Below are 16,926 nucleotides of genomic sequence, written 5' to 3' on the forward strand. Positions count from 1 at the left end.
GTATCCAATGACGTAATTGCAGTTTTAGCATTGATGTCACGCAAGATTTGATGAGCTATATGGAAATTTTATTAGTCAGCGAATAACAGAAAGATCTTCATGATCATCAAACGAAGCAAAATTCTAACTGCCTATAGTTAGATGGCCTTTCCCCTAAACGACATACCTCTAAACGCGTTATTTCATGGATCGGTGCACGCTAAAGATCCAGACCATGGCTTTTTCGTGGTAAATGGATTGTCTTGGATGCAGAAGGAAGAAAAATTTTGCGATGTCACACTAAAGATTGGCAAAGATCGGAAGCTGCGTGCTCATCGCGCCGTTTTAGCGTTGTCGAGTCGTTATTTTGAAGCACTTCTTGGGACAAACTGGCAAGAAAGCAGATCAGAGGAAATTGAACTCCTTGGATTCGATGAGAACGCCGTCACAAACCTAGTTAGGTTTGCCTACTCAGGTGCAATTGACATCTCGAACGACAATGTTCAATTCTTGCTCGAAGCTGCTAATTATCTGGGGATAGAATTTGTGCAACGAGCATGCAGAGACTTCTTGGATGAAAATCTTGATACAGATACATGTTTGGGCACTCTGCAGATTGCAGATATGTTTGCCTTAGAGCCGTTAAGAGAAGAAGCCAAATTTTTCGCCTTGCGCCATTTCGCGGAAATTTCCATAAAGCAAGATTTTGTAAATCTTCCGTTTCATTTATTGTCTGAACTTCTAAGCAACGAATTTCTCTGTATAGTAGTAGATGATTTAATACCTAGCGTACAAGAAAGAGAACGCGTTGTTATTCAAGCGGTGTTTCGTTACGTTGAACACGATCTCGAAACGCGTTCAGCCTACTTACCACAGCTTTTATTCCTCGTAAGACTTCCGACTCTATCAAGGCAACATCTTAAAGAAATCGCCAGGCACAGTCTTATAACAGACTATCAATGTGGAGACATTTTTGACAAAGCCCTGCGAGCAAAAGATAGTGCGGAATCGGACACCGATTCATCTAACCCAAACTCAAACTGGGCCAGGAGCAGAGATTTTGCTAAATGTATCGTAACCTGGGGTCCGTCCTTTGCCAACACCCAGCAAGATCTACGTGAGACTTCGATTTTTACTGACAAAAAAGTCGTCGAAGATGATTCGATTGAAGACGTAAGCGAAGGTATCTACGTCAAGGGAGTCATCGTATGGTCACACACTCGCTACCTGGATGGCAAGCAAGTGATCAGCGGTTTAAAGGTCTTTTATAGCGATTACAGAAAGGCTATGTATGGTGTTAAGACGACACTAAAACAAAATGAGCTCCATCTTGAGGCAAATGAAAGGATCGTTAAAGTCGAGGTCCAAGCTGGCGCGGTGATAAATGGACTCACATTTTACACCAACAAACGAGATGTGCACGGCAATATGAAAACGTACCGAGGGTTCCATTGTGATTATCCAGGTAGATCTCACGGACTGGCAGTTCATACTGATCGGCCAATAGGTTTCAATGGGTTTCTAGCAGGAGTTGCTGGCGCAATTGTCGACTTTCAAGGGCAGCTGGCCATTACTCGGCTTCAGTTTGCATGGAAAACATTTTTTCACAATGATGGAATTCAATTGCCTGAGGGCCTAATTGGCAAATGCGAAATTGGTGACAATGGTAGTCAACGTGAAAATGATAACAAAGGTAACGATGGCAGCGATGATGATGATGATGATGATGATGGTGATGATGATGATGATGATGATGATGGTGGTGGTGGTGGTCGTGGTGGTCGTGGTGGTGATGGTGATGATAATGATGTTGACGTTGTTATTGTTGATGACGATAGTGATGGCGATGTGTTGATGATGTTGTTATTGTTTTTGATGACGACAACGACGATGATGATGATGATGATTTTGATGAGAGGAACCAGGGGGACAGACTAATGATGATAATAGCGATGATGACGACGGAAACAACTAAGACGATGACGACGGGATGATGATGATGATGATGATGATGATGATGATGATGATGATGGCAAAGAGTTAAGGGAAAAGCCTGGGAACGAGATTGCCATTGGCTGTGTGATGATAGAGTACTTGCCAGCACCCTTATCACCAACCAGTGATATTCATGATGGCAGCGATAATGACAATGACAGTCCAGTTTCATTTGGCAGAAAATAAAAACAAATGTAAAAATGTAGCGGCTAATTCGAGCCCAGTAGGTATCTATGCGATTTTCGGTCAGAGAGAGAGAGACATTCTCGTCCCCATTGCCCTTTCGTTTCTCTTAGCCGGCTTGGCACGAGAAAACGGAGGGCTCTGGGGACATAGGATTTTGAATTAATTCAAATTTTTTGATTGGCTGTTTGGAACAAAGGATTCTTAACCGGAAGTCGAAAACGTAACGACTCTCTCATACATTCTTTTGAAACGTCATGACTGCGACATGAAGACCGGAAGTCCTAGAATCTAGGACTGGAAATCCTGTGTCCCCAGAGCCCTTCGTTTTCTTGTGCCAAGGCCCAGCCGGCTAAGAGAAACGAAAGGGCTTTGGGGACGAGAATGAGAGAGAGACTGGATGCAATTTTAATCGACTTCACTGCACGCGAGGTATGATGGGAAGAGACAAAGTTCAAAATCTTACAGTTTATTCTACTATTTTGACCAAACTGCGCCCTCATTCCCTTTAATGGCAATGTAAAGGACAGGCATTTAAATTAGGCAAAGCACTCCAATATTCCCGTTTGACCAGGTTCTTTCTTTTCTTTTCTTTTTTTTTTTTTACAAAACAAGTACTTCGCGACCTCAGTTTATTATCGCCACCAGACTGATAGGTCAATGAGACCCACCGTTCTATGGATTTTAAAACACTGACATTCAGGGCTGGCATGCTGACAAAATCATCCTTGTTGTTGTTATGTTCTTGTGGTTTGACATCCTTGCTGTAAAATTTTTTTTTTCCTCAAAATATCGCAAGAGTGAGAGGTTATATTGTGACTTCCGCTTATTTTGGTACATGGTCTCCGCGCTACCCATAGGAAATAAGAGGACTAGCTCCATAAATTTAACGACAACGAAACCTTCCGGTTCCGCCAGAAACAGAACCCTAAAATTCATAAACCGAACACCTTATCCTAACTTAAATCTTGTGTTATGTTTATATTTAAAAAATAAACCATGTTTACACGGCTACGGTTCCTGCGCACAGACCACTAAAATCCAAAAGCTTTTTTTTATTTTTATTTTTATCTTCTTTTTATTTTGAACGGTGAACGAGTTGTCTTGATTTTTTATCTCAATTTTGCGTTGACCTTTCCAACCTTTCCGAGAAAAAAAGACAAAAATATATATTTTTTTAATAGATCAATCAGAACTTTCATGCGAGACCAGGACCAGGAGCTTAAAGTGTAGGGGCTACTTGTTTTGTCAAATTCCCGGCATATTTGAAGCTTGCGTGAAATTTATGACCAGTAAGCACTCGGAATGGCTATCGTGCATAAATTAACTTGGCGTGAAAAAGTGAAAAAAATAAAATAAAATAAATGCAAGACTCATTCAAAGTTGCGACCACAGAAGATAAGATCTACCGAGCAAAAAAATTACAAATTTGACCCTCTTCGCAAAGACTGTGTCCGATCGAAAGATTATCTTACACTTTTGACTCGATTGACATTTGTTTTAGTAGCGGGATATATGGATTAACCGAACGGAATAATTTCTGCTGGTACCCTGAAAAAAATTATAATGAACCAATTAAGAAAGACAAGGATTTTCCTGGTAAAAAATGTAGTTCGTTCCTATTTGACCTGCCATGTTTTTATTTGCCAAACCATTGGGTTGAACAAGGCCACCTGTTTCTCACGCTGTGATTGGCTATCGTTTGTTGACAAACTAATCAGGCTTACATGTCACATGACATTGGCGGCCATGTTCGGTCGAAAATTTATAAACATCGACTTCCCTTTCGAGGATTTGCGGCTTTTTTGACGTAAATATGCGATAATTTTCTAGTGGAAGTGTTTTATTTCGAAAACGAAACATTCACAGGCTTAGAGGGTTCGAATTGGAGCGTCATCGTAATTTTTTTCGGGTAGAAAATGAAATTTTATCGCCGCCTTGAGATTTTTTATGGCCGAACGAACACAAACTCAACGGATGTGAAGCGTGTTTAAACTTGTCGGTAAAGGACAACGAGTGAGAGGTGAGGATGGCTAACTGTTTGTGTTAAAGAAGTTAAGTATGAACATCAAAGACGAAGATTCCACGCGAAGGGAGAAAGTCAATTCGGTGGAGAAAAATGGCGGGGTTTCCCCGGGGAGCAAGCCGAAAACTGCGGGAGATTTCTTGGCTAACCCGGACGGGGAAAATCAAGCCTCGTCAAGCAAAGATTATTCGTCAAATTCGGCCTCGCTTAGTGGTCTTTTACAGCGTTTGCTAGGGTGTCTAAGGCCTGTTTGGACGATACTAGGCAAGGCTTCAAAAGAACAGAAATCGGATCCATGGACTATTCCATTCGACGAAATTTACGAGTTGGAATGGCTGGGATCAGGGGCTCAAGGGGCAGTTTTCCTGGGACAATACGGCGGCCAACAAGTCGCTGTTAAAAAAGTCCGTCGTGAAGCAGACACTGATATTAAACACTTGAGGAACATAAATCATCCTAATATTGTCAAATTCAGGTAGGAGTATTTATTTTGTTTCTTGACTTTGATGTAGAGTAATATTGATCAAGGGGAGGGGAGACATCACTGGTACCCTGGTTCACAATGAAATGAAATTAAAATTTATTTTGTTTAGTTAGCTTCTGCCAGATGTTATATCCTTAAATTCACAGTGTGGGTTAAAATTTACCAAAAAAAATCAAGGCTAAGGAAATTTAAGAGAATTATTTTAGTGGGTTAGAAGTTATATGAATAAGTTATGTTGATTGTTGCTATTCTCTATTTTCCAGTTGCCCATAATACATTTGTTTGCCCCCCAAATTTTGCATAAACTATTGTTTTCAAATTCTCTTGGGAGGACTGCATATTTCCAAAACAATAGTTTATGCAAAATTTGGGGGGCAAACAAAGTGCATTATGGGCAATTGGAAAATAGAGAATACATGATATGTCCCCTATGTTTATATTTGTTTGTAAAAAAAAAATTAATCAGTCCTAGTCAGTAGAAAAATGTTAATGGTATAATTTTGGACATTTTGTTGGTATCAGATGGTAATTTTAATGCTAGACTTTGCGATATGGTAAGATCACTAAATTTTCAGCAAGCCTGAGACTTTCTTATCCTTACAAAATAAATCAAAACACCAAGACATTGTTGAGGAAAAAATTGTTATCCAGCGAGTCCTGTGAAATTTGACTAAATTTCTGTGAAACCTGTAGTTCATGAAGGACCCTTTACCACCCATTATTGTTAAACAGTTCATTTTGACAGTGTTAATCCCCGCCCTACCCATTCAATGTTTATGAGACACTTCAGAACTGGTACATGAAGGCACTTTGCTTGTTGTAAAATTATTGCAAAAAAGTATGAATTCTGCACCCTGTTTGAACACTCTGGCTTGCTGTCTTGATGGAAGGTTTTACCATTGCGGAACTATGTTCATACATGTACTTATTTTTTTGTGTGTATGCTGTTGTGCTTGGTCAGTTTTTTGATCTATTAAACTAAACAGTCAATAGTTTAACTAATGACAGCTAAAGCTCTACTAACTGACACCTGACATGGAACAGACACCTTCTGTTGGCAGATGCTAAGTCATGGCCCGTTGACATTTGACATATATAACACTACATTTTAAACCTCCCATTGTGTGGTATACCTGCCAAGTCTCATGCCTTAGGCGCAAATCTTACCCCTGCGAGTTGAAAACTTCAATCTCACACCAACACACACTCACAAACCAATTTCTCATGACTAGCTGGAAAATGTAAGTTGTTAAAACCATAACTGACAGTCACTTTCCAAAAGAATGTAAACTCAAACCACTGTGAGATATGAAAAACTCTCATGTATAACAACAACAAGAAATGCATAGGGAATGAGGTCGTGTTTAGCAAAACACGTCCTGGGACTGGAACTGGGATACATTCGGAACGTCTTCCGAATACTTCAGACGTGTTCGGAAATCTTCAGACATGGTCGTGTTGTCTTCAGAATTCCTGGCACTCTCAGGATAAAAATCTCACGCCTTTGACCCAGAATGTGGACTCTCTTGGGTTCTAAGGGTGTCTTGTAGGAAGTTCAACTGTACCCTCAATGCTATTATCTTTATAAACACCAATTTTTTTTTGTTATTTCAGAGGAATATGCAATCAGGCACCAGTTCACTGTATAATCATGGAGTTCTGCCCAAATGGTCAGCTGTATGAAGTTTTACGCAATGGCCGTCAAATCACTCCTTCCTTACTCATAAAGTGGTCGAAGCAGATTGCGGATGGAATGCATTACCTTCATCTTCACAAAATTATTCACAGGGATTTGAAGTCACCCAAGTGAGTTTCGTGGAAATTGATGTGTACTCATGTTAGGGCTATGCATAGAGTTAAAAATGTAAATCAGCTTTAAAAAAACTTATATGTATGAGGTCTGTGGCAACTTTCATTAAGTGAAAACTTACTGTGTTTTACATAAAGTGTGTTACACTTATAATTTACTGTCTTAAATAACGCCCAGTTAGACCTTGTATTAATAGCCTGGATATAAGCATGTTCAATCACGTTTGTATTCAACCCTTTGAGTTGTGTGTTAGTTTCATATAGCAAGTCTCTTGTCTTGTTTTACTTTCCACTTTGAAGTTTGCCCACAGTCTTAGATTCTTGTCACTCTTCTGAATTTTAATGTTTCAGTTGCCCCAGTCAGAATTCATTGTATTGCCATTTTATGTGGTGTTTCTACCAACTTCTGAAAACAAGCCCTTGGCTAAATATGGGGGGAGAGGAGGTGATCTGCAGCACCCCCCCCCCCACCCCCGACCCTAGATGACTAGATGATGATCACCCTCGATGGATGAACAACATTATTTTTTCACCAATCAAAAAGTCTGTGGGAGGCGCGGTGGCCAAATGGTTAGCGCGCTCGCCTCCGAGTCGAACAGCCCAGGTTCGAGGCCTGGCTGGGGCGCTCCGTTGTGTTCTTGGGCAAGACACAAATTTTACTCTCACAGTGCCTCTCTCCACCCAGGTGTATAAATGGGTACCGGCGAATTTACTGCTGGGGGGTAACCCTGCGATGGACTAGCATCCCATCCAGGGGGAGTAGCAATACTCTCAGTCAGTTAATGCTACGGAAACCGGGATAAGCTCAGGCCTGTATGGGCCACTAGGCTCGAAGCAGACTTTACCTTCTTTAATCAAAAAGTCTCCCTTTCCTTTTTTCAATGTTTCTTTTTGCATGTGTTTATTTGCGATAGTGTCCTTGTTGGAGAGGATGACCTGCTCAAAATATCAGACTTTGGCACATGTAAGGAGTTTAGTGAGAAAAGTGCTAAGATGACGTTTGCTGGAACTGTTGCTTGGATGGCTCCTGAAGTTATCAGGAATGAACCTTGCTCTGAGAAGGTTGATGTTTGGTAAGCTTGACTTACTGTCATGAGGAGCTAATAAATTAATAATAAATTTTATTGTAATTACGTATATAGCAGTAACATTGGATTTTTTTATGTGGCCCTTTTACCAGCTTACAGTTGTTGTCTGTTTGTACTCGCAGGTCGTTTGGTGTTCTTTTGTGGGAACTCCTCACAGGCGAGATGCCTTACAGGGTAGGTGTTAGCTATAACATTGACAGTTAGCGGAAGAAACAAAATAAATTAAATTTCAAATCATAGATCAATTAGGATACATTTAAAAGAAAAGAAGTAGAGGGTAACAAGTAAAAACGTGGTGGATGAATACCTTTAAAATCTTAAAGTTTCCTTGTTTCCTTGTGTTCATCTCCTGTCATGAATTATTATCAAAGGGGAGGGGGGGGGGGGCAGAATAGAAGAGGAACGTTTATATTTTAAAAAAATTAACTGTGATCCAGACCTGTAGTAGCTAGCTTATTAGAGAGGGGGGCTCAAGGCTGCTGCCTAAGAAAAATTTTTAGGAGCCCTTCGGGCTCCTAACTTCAAAATTTAGGAGCCCAAGCCATTATTTTAGAAGCCCAGCTTAAGTTGCCGAAGACAAATCTGGGGGGGGGGGTTACTTAGGCAAATATGTGGTCGACTATGTGGCCTAGGAGAGGGGCCCAGGGATTGAACCTTCCCCCAACATTATTGCTATAATATACCCGAATGTCCCCTAGGGGTACTCCCTATAGTGGACTATATGGGGAGGCTCCACCCAACAGGGATACCTTTTTCAGGCTCCAGGTATATAAAAGGGTGGGGATTTCATGAGTTGGACTATACAAAAGGGGAGGGAAAACTGGTTTTAAAGTATTAAAAGAACCCTTCATAATGCTTGAACAGACCCACCAAATGATCAAGTCATTTAAGTATTTTAAAGTGTTATTATTCAAGTGAAAAATAAGAAAAAAAGATGTAGTATTCCTTTTGTTGGTATGTGAAAGGGGCGCCATCTTCATGAGGGGGTATATGGTTTCTAAAAGGGTAAGGGTCGCTTTCACATACCAAAAATGGCAACCTCGTTCATGAGATCCTGGAAATGAGGTTGCAGAAATGGTATATGAAAGGGTAAGGGTACTCTGGGGCAGAGCCTCCCCATAAAACTGCTTTTTACTCTGCAGCAACCTAAGAGACCCAGAGGAAAGAAGTTGGATAAGTCATCAATATCAGCAATATATATTATCTCTCCCCTCTGTGGGTTAAATCACTAGCTGGGCTGGGAGAAATAAACCAACAATGAAAACTGACATGCATTTAGTTGAAAGCATGAAGTGTTAATTCATTTGTTAAGCCAGTGCCAGTCTGAGTGCATTTCATGTACTTTCATTAGTTTTTTCATGTAGAAAATCAATGAACATGAAGCAGGAAAATCCAGTTCAATTAATGTTTTAGTAATCAAGGTTAAAAAAGAAGCAATAATTAAGCAGGTCAATTTTTCCTAGGTTTAGAAAAAGGTAATAAGAAGTCAAAAACACCTGTGTAAACACTTTAATTAAGTTATGATCTTATCTTTGTTACATGATAACCAGTTGACAAAAATAGAACAGAAACATTAAATTGTGAAAACACTTCAAATTACTTTACTCATCAAATAAGTTGTTTATAAAATTAATGTAGTAGCAAAAGCAATTTGTTTTATTCAAACTGAACATCTGAGCAGGCAAAAAGCACTGAGGTTTCCAGCACAAAAATTTGCTAGTTACGGATCAATGCCCGAGAATGCTCCTCATTATAAACGCGAAAACATAAAACAGTTCGTTGAAAATAACAACCTTAGTCCACAAAAAAGCGGCAGCAGATATGAAATGTCACATGAAAAGAAAGAGGCATACACTTTATGTTCATTCTAAAGTTAAGCGTTCAATGCTTCATAGATTAAGCTGAATTACATGTAAAACACGCCACGTAAGTTTGTGTACACATCACGATATTTGGCACGTTGTTTTACGTAAGTTTAAGCCTGTCGGAAAGGTTTTTGTATCAAGCGTTTGCAGATTAAAATTATTTCAGACCTGATTCATGACTGCAGTAGCAAACAGATTGATTTACTTTTGTATCCTTAAAATTTACTTCAGATTCACTTGGATTCACTTTGAAACTTCTCCGAAACGTCAACGAAGCAAACGAAACGTAAACCAGAACATAATACCATTATTCCATATTTGGAAGTTAGGCCCAGTCCTAAACACTTGAAAGCGAATGGTTTTCGAAGTTGCTAAATTTTGCAAAGACACGTTACGTACTTGATACGCTAAATGCGAACAATTTTAGCGTTTCCGTTTTAAAATGAAGCAGTTTTTTGTTTTAAATGGGATTTTTTATGCCAATGAAACAAGGTTACAAGGAAATTGAAGTCAAAGGATGGGAGTGGAAGATCAATGTTTAGGCGCCCATGCGGGCTCCTTGAACAAAAATTCAGTCGCCCGCACTCGTAACTTAGGCGCCCCTGGCGACCGGGCGCCCGTTAGGCAGCAGCCTTGGGGCTTAATAGACAGTAACTCATAGGCTTTCATGATCACAACGAAACAGTAAAAGCTAATTCAGACTGTTACTGACTGTTTTTTTTTTTGTAAAATGTACATTTACAATAGGATGTCGATTCATCTGCCATTATTTGGGGTGTTGGTAGCAACAGTTTGCATCTTCCAGTACCGACCACGTGTCCAGAGGGCTTTAAACTGCTTATGAAACTTTGCTGGTAATGTTTATGTTTATTTAATTACTTAAAATCTGCATTAAAGTCACACAAAATGTGAAAACAGATGTTTCATCAATCCCATTCAGGGGAATCTTGGATAAAACCTAGAGAATTGGCAGCTTTTTTATGTTTGAATATAATAACTTTATATTAAGTGACATTAAAGGGACACTGTCACGAGCTTAACTTCAAAAATTTAGAAGCCTAAAGATGTATGAAAACCTACAAATAGTGGTCCGTTTTGTTAAAAATTGCAATGCCAGTGTACTGAAGAAAAATGCCTGCAACAGTGTAAGTGTCCCTTTAATTGACATAAAATAATGTATGTTGTTTCTTTCTTTAGGAATAGCAAACCAAAGAATCGACCATCATTCCAACAAGTGCTTCTTCATGTGGAGATTGCTGCAGGGGATGTGCTTAATACACCCCAAGAAATTTATCTTAACAAGCAGGTTAGTCAAAACAAAAGCTAAATTCACCAAAATGTTTGGTACATGCATATGTTCCATATGTATTCCATTTGTTCCATATGTGTTCCATATGTATTCCATGTTCCACACGTATGGGAGGCGCGGTGGCCTTATGGTTAATGTGGTGGACTACAGATCCAGCGGTCCGGATTTAGCCCCGGCAGGGGCACTGTGTTGTTTTCTTAGGCAAGACACTTTAGTCTCTTGAAGCCTCTCTCCACAGGTGAATAAATGGGTACCGGTGAATTTACTGCTTGGGGGCTAACCCTGCAATGGACTAGCATCCCATCCAGGGGGGAGTAGAAATACTCCTAGCCGCTTAATGCTACGAAAACCGGGATAAGCTCTGGCCTGATGAGCCACTTTGCTGGACAGCAGGCTTTACCTTTTACCATATGTATTAAGTTATAGTTATGCCCCTCAGACCGTTTTCTTTCTGTTGAAAGTCAGCCTTACCAGACATACTGGTAGGCTAAATACAAAATTGAAATATTTTCCTTTTTTCCAGAGCAAGAGATTTAATGAGCATCTTATTAACCTTGTCTTCCTTACGTTTTCCCCATCAATTTAATAGGCTTTGCACATGCATCTAGTCAAAGACAAAAGCTTACTGGCTCTTTTCTCTTGTGTAACATCCAAACATAATTTCACCATTTATTTAATCAAAAAATCTGTTTTAAAGATAACGTGGAGAGGAGAAATCAAAGAGGAGTTTCAGAAGATGAAAAATAGAAGCAGTGCACACATGCAGAACCTTCATCAACTTCAACAACTTGATGAGGAACTCATTAGGAGAAGGAAAGAAGAATTGAGGTAAATTGTATTATTTAAATAATACAGGAAGTTAGAGGCTAGAAGGTAGAAGACATGGAGATGAAGGTAGGAGTGATGAGAGATTGATGTAACAGCTAGCGCATGCTTGACTTTATTATTGTGAATACCTGGTTGGTGTGCTGGGCTAGGGCCGAATTGTGTTGCACTCTTGGGTCAGACACCCAGCTCTTGCCAACTCTTAACAGTGCCTCTGCACCCAGAAGCATAAAAATTGATGGACACCAGGAGCTGGAAGACCCTAGCATCCCCACTAAGAGGAATAGCAATACCCCTAATTTCTAAAGTTTTGCTTTGAAAACCAGTTTAAGTTTCTGCAGCTGCTAGGTACACATGACCCTTGTGGAGACTTTACAACCTGACAGCTACATCTTTTGGTAACCTAGCGCTGTACTGCTTCAAACATTGTTCAAAACCTGCAGAGTAAATGTCATTTGGCTTTTTGTTTACAGGCATGCAAGGGATATCAGAGTTCACTATGAGCAGAAGCTGGAGAGAGCCAACAATTTGTATCAGGAACTGAATGAATGCATGCAGCACTTAGAAGCGCGAGAAAAAGAACTTCTCAGGTAAAAAAAACGTAGCAGCACATGTGTTTTGTTGCTGATGACAATCGTGTATGGGTAAAACAATCTAGCTCTCTGCACGCATTGCAGACCTATTGTGTTTGATATTGTAGAGGACAAGTGGGTTAAGCTGTGATTGCTTTTGATTTATTCCCATAGGCGTGAACGCCAACTCAAACTTGAAAACAGCAAAAAGAGGGTTATTAAGTCGGAGCTTAAAGCGCGCACTGCTGCTGTGGAGAATGTGTTGTCGAATCAGCCTGTCAGGAAACCTTCATCCTCAAGCTGGTGAGTGAGAGAAAGAGGGAGGAAAGGAGGGAGGGAGGGATTCAGGGAGGGAGGAGGGAGGGACGAAGACACAGACAGATGGACAGTAAGGAGGAAGAGAGGGGGACGAACTGACGGACAGACGGACGGACGGGTGGGGGGGGGGGGGGGGAAATAATAATAATCATTTGGCAATAATTGACTTTGGGGGAGGGGGCTACAATTAATCGATATAATGGTTAAAGTGTGAGAAAAATATTGACCCAATGCCCCGAATTTAAGCGTTTTCATTTTTCCACTCCCTTTTTCACCTTTTGAAATATATTTTTGAGTGTAAGCAGGTACTGGACGCAGGCTTTTTAGCCAGGTGGGAGTTCAGGAGTCCTATGGACGGCCACTTTTCAGAGAAAATTAATATGAATAACTGTATACAGAGGTTTTTATAGCAAATTTGGAAATCTTTAGATACTTTTGCACTCATAACTGCAGTAAAATACCTCTCCCGTTCCTCAGGCCCTCCTGTGGGAACAACGTCTGGCCTTATAAAAATTTTGGACTCCCAGTTATTAAATCCTGCCTAAAAGCCTGACCGGACGTTAACTCAAAAAGAGACTTTTGGTAAATGTTGTTTATCTAGTTACTTATTACTGCCATTCCTTAACTTTAGTCCCAACACCTCTAGCAGCTCTAGCAGCCCGACTGAACGCACTCCCTGGCCTCAGGAAGGTGACAGCGAAGATCAAGAAAGACAAAACTACGCCAGAAAGATGAAAAGAAGTCGCAGCTGTCTGAGCAAATCCAAACGTCGCAGATCCCCAGGGACACCAAGCGCTGGGACACAGGATGTAGACGAATTTATGACCCTCCAGGACTCCAGTTTAGGACTCAAAAAGGGACCTTGTTGTAATGGTTCTCTGCAAGGTCATTCGTGGGACTGTACAGACAAAATGGCCCCTTGTAGTTGTAGTGACAGTGACCATGATCTAGCAGCATGTAGGCGCACATGTGATAAGTGTCCCTTCACAACAGGATCTCCTATTAGTATTCCAAGAAGGAAAGCAAAAAGGAGAAGATGGAACTCTAATTCGGAGAGTTCGTGTGAGAGTAAACATTTATCCCCGCGAGTTTCCTCCTCGGATGAAATGTCCGATCTGGAACCTCAGTTCATACCAAAACTGACAAACGATTCAATAGAGTTAACGGAAGATGAACAGTTTACAAATGTCATCCTTCAGTTTTCAGAGTCATGCCTGGAAGAAGAGGTAAGATCCTTTCAAACTAGTCTTGTCTTACGATCGATTTCCAGCCGTTCTGGGGTTTCGTCCTAGAATCCCATTTTCCAGCCTAAATTTTGCCCAAATCCCATGTCCCACCTATTGTTTTCATGATTTTTCAAATCGCAGTCCCAGTTCTGTTGTTATTTGTTTGTGATTCCCAGTTCTAGTGAGCTTGATTTGTGTTTTGGAGACGGATTGTTCTGAATTGCACCTGTCAAAAGCCCTGGTAAACAAATAGGCCATTTTCGAGTTACCCTTTGCCTCTGTTTTAAAACGAGTCTACGTGCGAAACCATTCATATGAAAATGAGTTTGATTTGCATGAAAATATGGACCTGTAGATGAAACTCATTTTCATATGAACGGTTTTACACGTAGACTCGTTTTAAGATAGAGGCAGAGGGTAACTCGGAAATGGCCTATTGTTGTAATGTCGGGGTCGGACGTCACAAACCGTCTGGATGACTAGCTCGCATTATAACTTTCTTTAGAGTTAGGTCCACCTATCTTTAATAATATGTCTGGATACGACGGAAAGAAGGTCATAGCGTTTGGGTGGTAAATCATGTGGAGAGTGGAAAGTGAGAAAAATGACCAAGTAAAAGAGATGTAACCTAAGCTAAGCCCATTCAATCTGTTCAATAAGTTCGATTTCCAGCCGTTCTGGGGTTGCGTCTTCATCCACCTCCCAACGACTGTGATGTCGGGTGGGGAAGGCGGCTCACAAAACGTCTCTAAATCGAGCGCACGTGCCTAGGTTGAAATCGAGTTCTGAGAAGAGACCTGAGAAGAGTGGACCAAACTACTCAGGCTACCGGTAAAAGGATCCCCGCTCCCCAGTACCCGAAAGTAGATTTTGTTAGGGAAAGGAGAGTGTTTCGAATAAGAAGGAAAAGGGAAAGGCATGCATCTCCTGTTCGCCGTTTTGCGGTCTGGGCGAACGAGCGTGATGACGAACGAGGAACGCGGCTCACAAAACGTGTGGAAATCGAGCCTACATGTACATGAGTTAAGGTTTTTGTCGAGTCCTGGGAGATGACAAACTACACATGCTACCGGTGAAAGGAACATGCCTCCCCAGTAAAGAAAGTAGATTTCGTTTGGGAAAGGCCTTCAAGGAGAATATTTCAAATGAGAAGAAATAGAGAAAGGCACCTATCTTTTATATTTTCATTTTGTTCTAGAAGGGTTAAAAAGTAAAATGGTTGAAATCACACAAAAAGCTTGTTGAAATTCAACTTTTACAACTATCACTCAAAAGTAGACAGATTTTTTCCCAACGTAATGTCTGTGCTTCTGTTGAATGCAGCCTTCCAATATTGTGTTTGCACTGATTTTATATTTGCACTAACTTGATTTCTTGTTTGCAGTCACGTGTTCAAGAGGATAAAAGACATGCAATCACCTCGGCGCTTTCAACCAAGGATCTTCCCGACTCATCAGTTTAAAATATATATATATATATTAATTTATTATAATTAATTTATTCGCTGCTGGGCAGCGGCTTTTAAAGAAGCCTGGCGTTGCTGGTACCCAGTCCGTTAGCAGCCCAATCAGGTTGAGGAGGAAGCTACAACATAGTAAACTGGCGCCTACACATAACATGCAATGTGATAAAACCACGCAGGATTGAGCCCGCGATCAGTCTAGGCAGTGCTGTTGCTAAGTAACGTGACATATTCTCAAGCTGACTAGTTTTTCGCGCTATTTTGTTAGTGGTCAGTGGAAAATCTAAAGATTGTCACATTTTCAGCCAGCTTTGAATGCTCATTTTGTCGCTTTTAATGGCTGCAAGAGTTCGCCATTTTCGATTTCGATTTACGTCAGTAGCTTCTTCAGCTAGAAAGAATAAGTGTAAAGTGACGTTTTCTCTATTCTTGTGTCACTGGGTTTTATAAACTGCCTCGTGTCTTAATATAAATTATTTTAATAGTTGTATTTAACTGTGGCTGGTTCACTGGATTTAATTATGTTAAACTATAACGTCGCCGCATTAATTGTAAATCGCAATGCAGGCAGCTGAAAATGTATTAATTTATGCGAAATATATTTTTCTTTATTACAAAAGGTTTATTCTGTGAAGTACACACGTTTAGAATTAGGAAGATGTCCTAATCACATACAAGCATTTTCTGACGTAGCTATTTTGTAACACTGAAATGCAATGCAACATTCTCTTTTCTTAAAATCAATTGCTCTAATATATTTGTAAATGACTTGTTAGAGCGAGAAGAGATAACGATTCACGTTTTCATTTTATGTTTCCCTGACCCAGATTACACTTCTCTTTGACTCTCCATAAACTTCAATACTCACTTCTCCCAGCTGCTCTTTTACTTATCTTTACTTGCAATGTGTACCTTTCACTCCCCCCCCCCCCCTTATTCTGCCCTTTCCGAGCCCACAGACACGTAGTCCTCTTTGTTTTATTTACATTACGAGTGATTTCCCATTTCGTAAAGCTCAAGGAGCTTACAATTTTTACTATTTAACTCCTCTGGTTCAAAGAACTATCTCCGCTATTGCGCTGTGAATCCTTACAGTACTTCCCCTTTGTCGTAAATCACCCGGGACTCGTAATACTGCCTTGATTTATTTACTCTACAACCTTATCGACTACTCCCACCAGTTTCGTTAAACACATATGACATAATTCTCTCTTTTTATTTCCATTTCGACTACATCCGTATTTTGTTAAAGGGGCACTGACCAACTGATAATTAACTGAAATATCAGAATAACGGCTTAAAACTGTAGAAGATATTGAAAAGAAACACAGAAAGGCCAAAAAGGGGCATTGATGGGCCAAATTCAAGAAGATTAAAACGGATTGCGTCCGGGTAAACTTGAAAAGCGTCGGCCCAACATTTTTCAAGTTTATCTCAATTTGTATGGAAGTGCCGTTTACAATGCTCGAAAATCATCCTTGTTTGTAATGTGGCCGTGATTTTGCCAATAAATGAGTTTTGCTCTGCCAATTTAAAGTTTACAGCTCTAAATTAACGACAATCAGTAGAATTACCTAAAACGCCATGATCTAGCCCCTTTAAGCCCTAAGCTTCAATTCTCTCACCTTCCCATTTTTGTGGCATTTCATCACAAGGGCCAAAAATCGTCATTTTGAGTTCCGCATGTGGGAAATTCATTTGTTGTTGTTGTTTTTTCTTTTTTTTTTTGTTTTTGGAGTGAGCGTTAGGCTGTATTAACGTGATGGCATTTTCCCAAAAAGGTCC

General features: G+C 40.3%; 2 protein-coding genes across 2 annotated transcripts; both read left to right on the forward strand.

The window, feature by feature from the left end:
- Nucleotides 1–96: 96 nt before the first annotated feature.
- LOC144629678 (uncharacterized) lies at nucleotides 97–1,917 on the forward strand. Its single transcript, XM_078487904.1, has one exon. The coding sequence runs from the start codon at nucleotides 142–144 to the stop codon at nucleotides 1,915–1,917; it is 1,776 nt and encodes a 591-aa protein (XP_078344030.1). The 5' UTR covers nucleotides 97–141.
- A 1,963-nt stretch (nucleotides 1,918–3,880) lies between these two features.
- Nucleotides 3,881–15,981, forward strand: LOC144630340 (mitogen-activated protein kinase kinase kinase 12-like). The gene is made up of 11 exons (XM_078488696.1): nucleotides 3,881–4,658; nucleotides 6,282–6,473; nucleotides 7,391–7,549; nucleotides 7,687–7,738; nucleotides 10,177–10,283; nucleotides 10,627–10,735; nucleotides 11,436–11,566; nucleotides 12,037–12,153; nucleotides 12,310–12,438; nucleotides 13,085–13,679; nucleotides 15,064–15,981. The coding sequence occupies exons 1-11, from the start codon at nucleotides 4,219–4,221 to the stop codon at nucleotides 15,139–15,141; spliced, it is 2,109 nt and encodes a 702-aa protein (XP_078344822.1). The 5' UTR covers nucleotides 3,881–4,218; the 3' UTR covers nucleotides 15,142–15,981.
- The last annotated feature ends 945 nt before the right edge of the window (nucleotides 15,982–16,926 follow it).

This window comes from Oculina patagonica, chromosome 11 (genome assembly GCF_052425735.1).
Source record: "Oculina patagonica isolate OP01 chromosome 11, crgOcupat, whole genome shotgun sequence".
NCBI classification, from domain to species: Eukaryota; Metazoa; Cnidaria; class Anthozoa; order Scleractinia; family Oculinidae; genus Oculina; species Oculina patagonica.

Excerpts from the sequence above, each read along its gene's own strand:
- LOC144629678 (XM_078487904.1), top strand. The coding sequence starts at position 142 with ATGGCCTTTCCCCTAAACGACATACCTCTAAACGCGTTATTTCATGGA.
- LOC144630340 (XM_078488696.1), top strand. The coding sequence starts at position 4,219 with ATGAACATCAAAGACGAAGATTCCACGCGAAGGGAGAAAGTCAATTCG. Across the intron at positions 12,154-12,309 it reads CGAGAAAAAGAACTTCTCAG|GCGTGAACGCCAACTCAAAC; the intron begins GTAAAAAAAACG and ends TTATTCCCATAG. Across the intron at positions 13,680-15,063 it reads AGTCATGCCTGGAAGAAGAG|TCACGTGTTCAAGAGGATAA; the intron begins GTAAGATCCTTT and ends TCTTGTTTGCAG.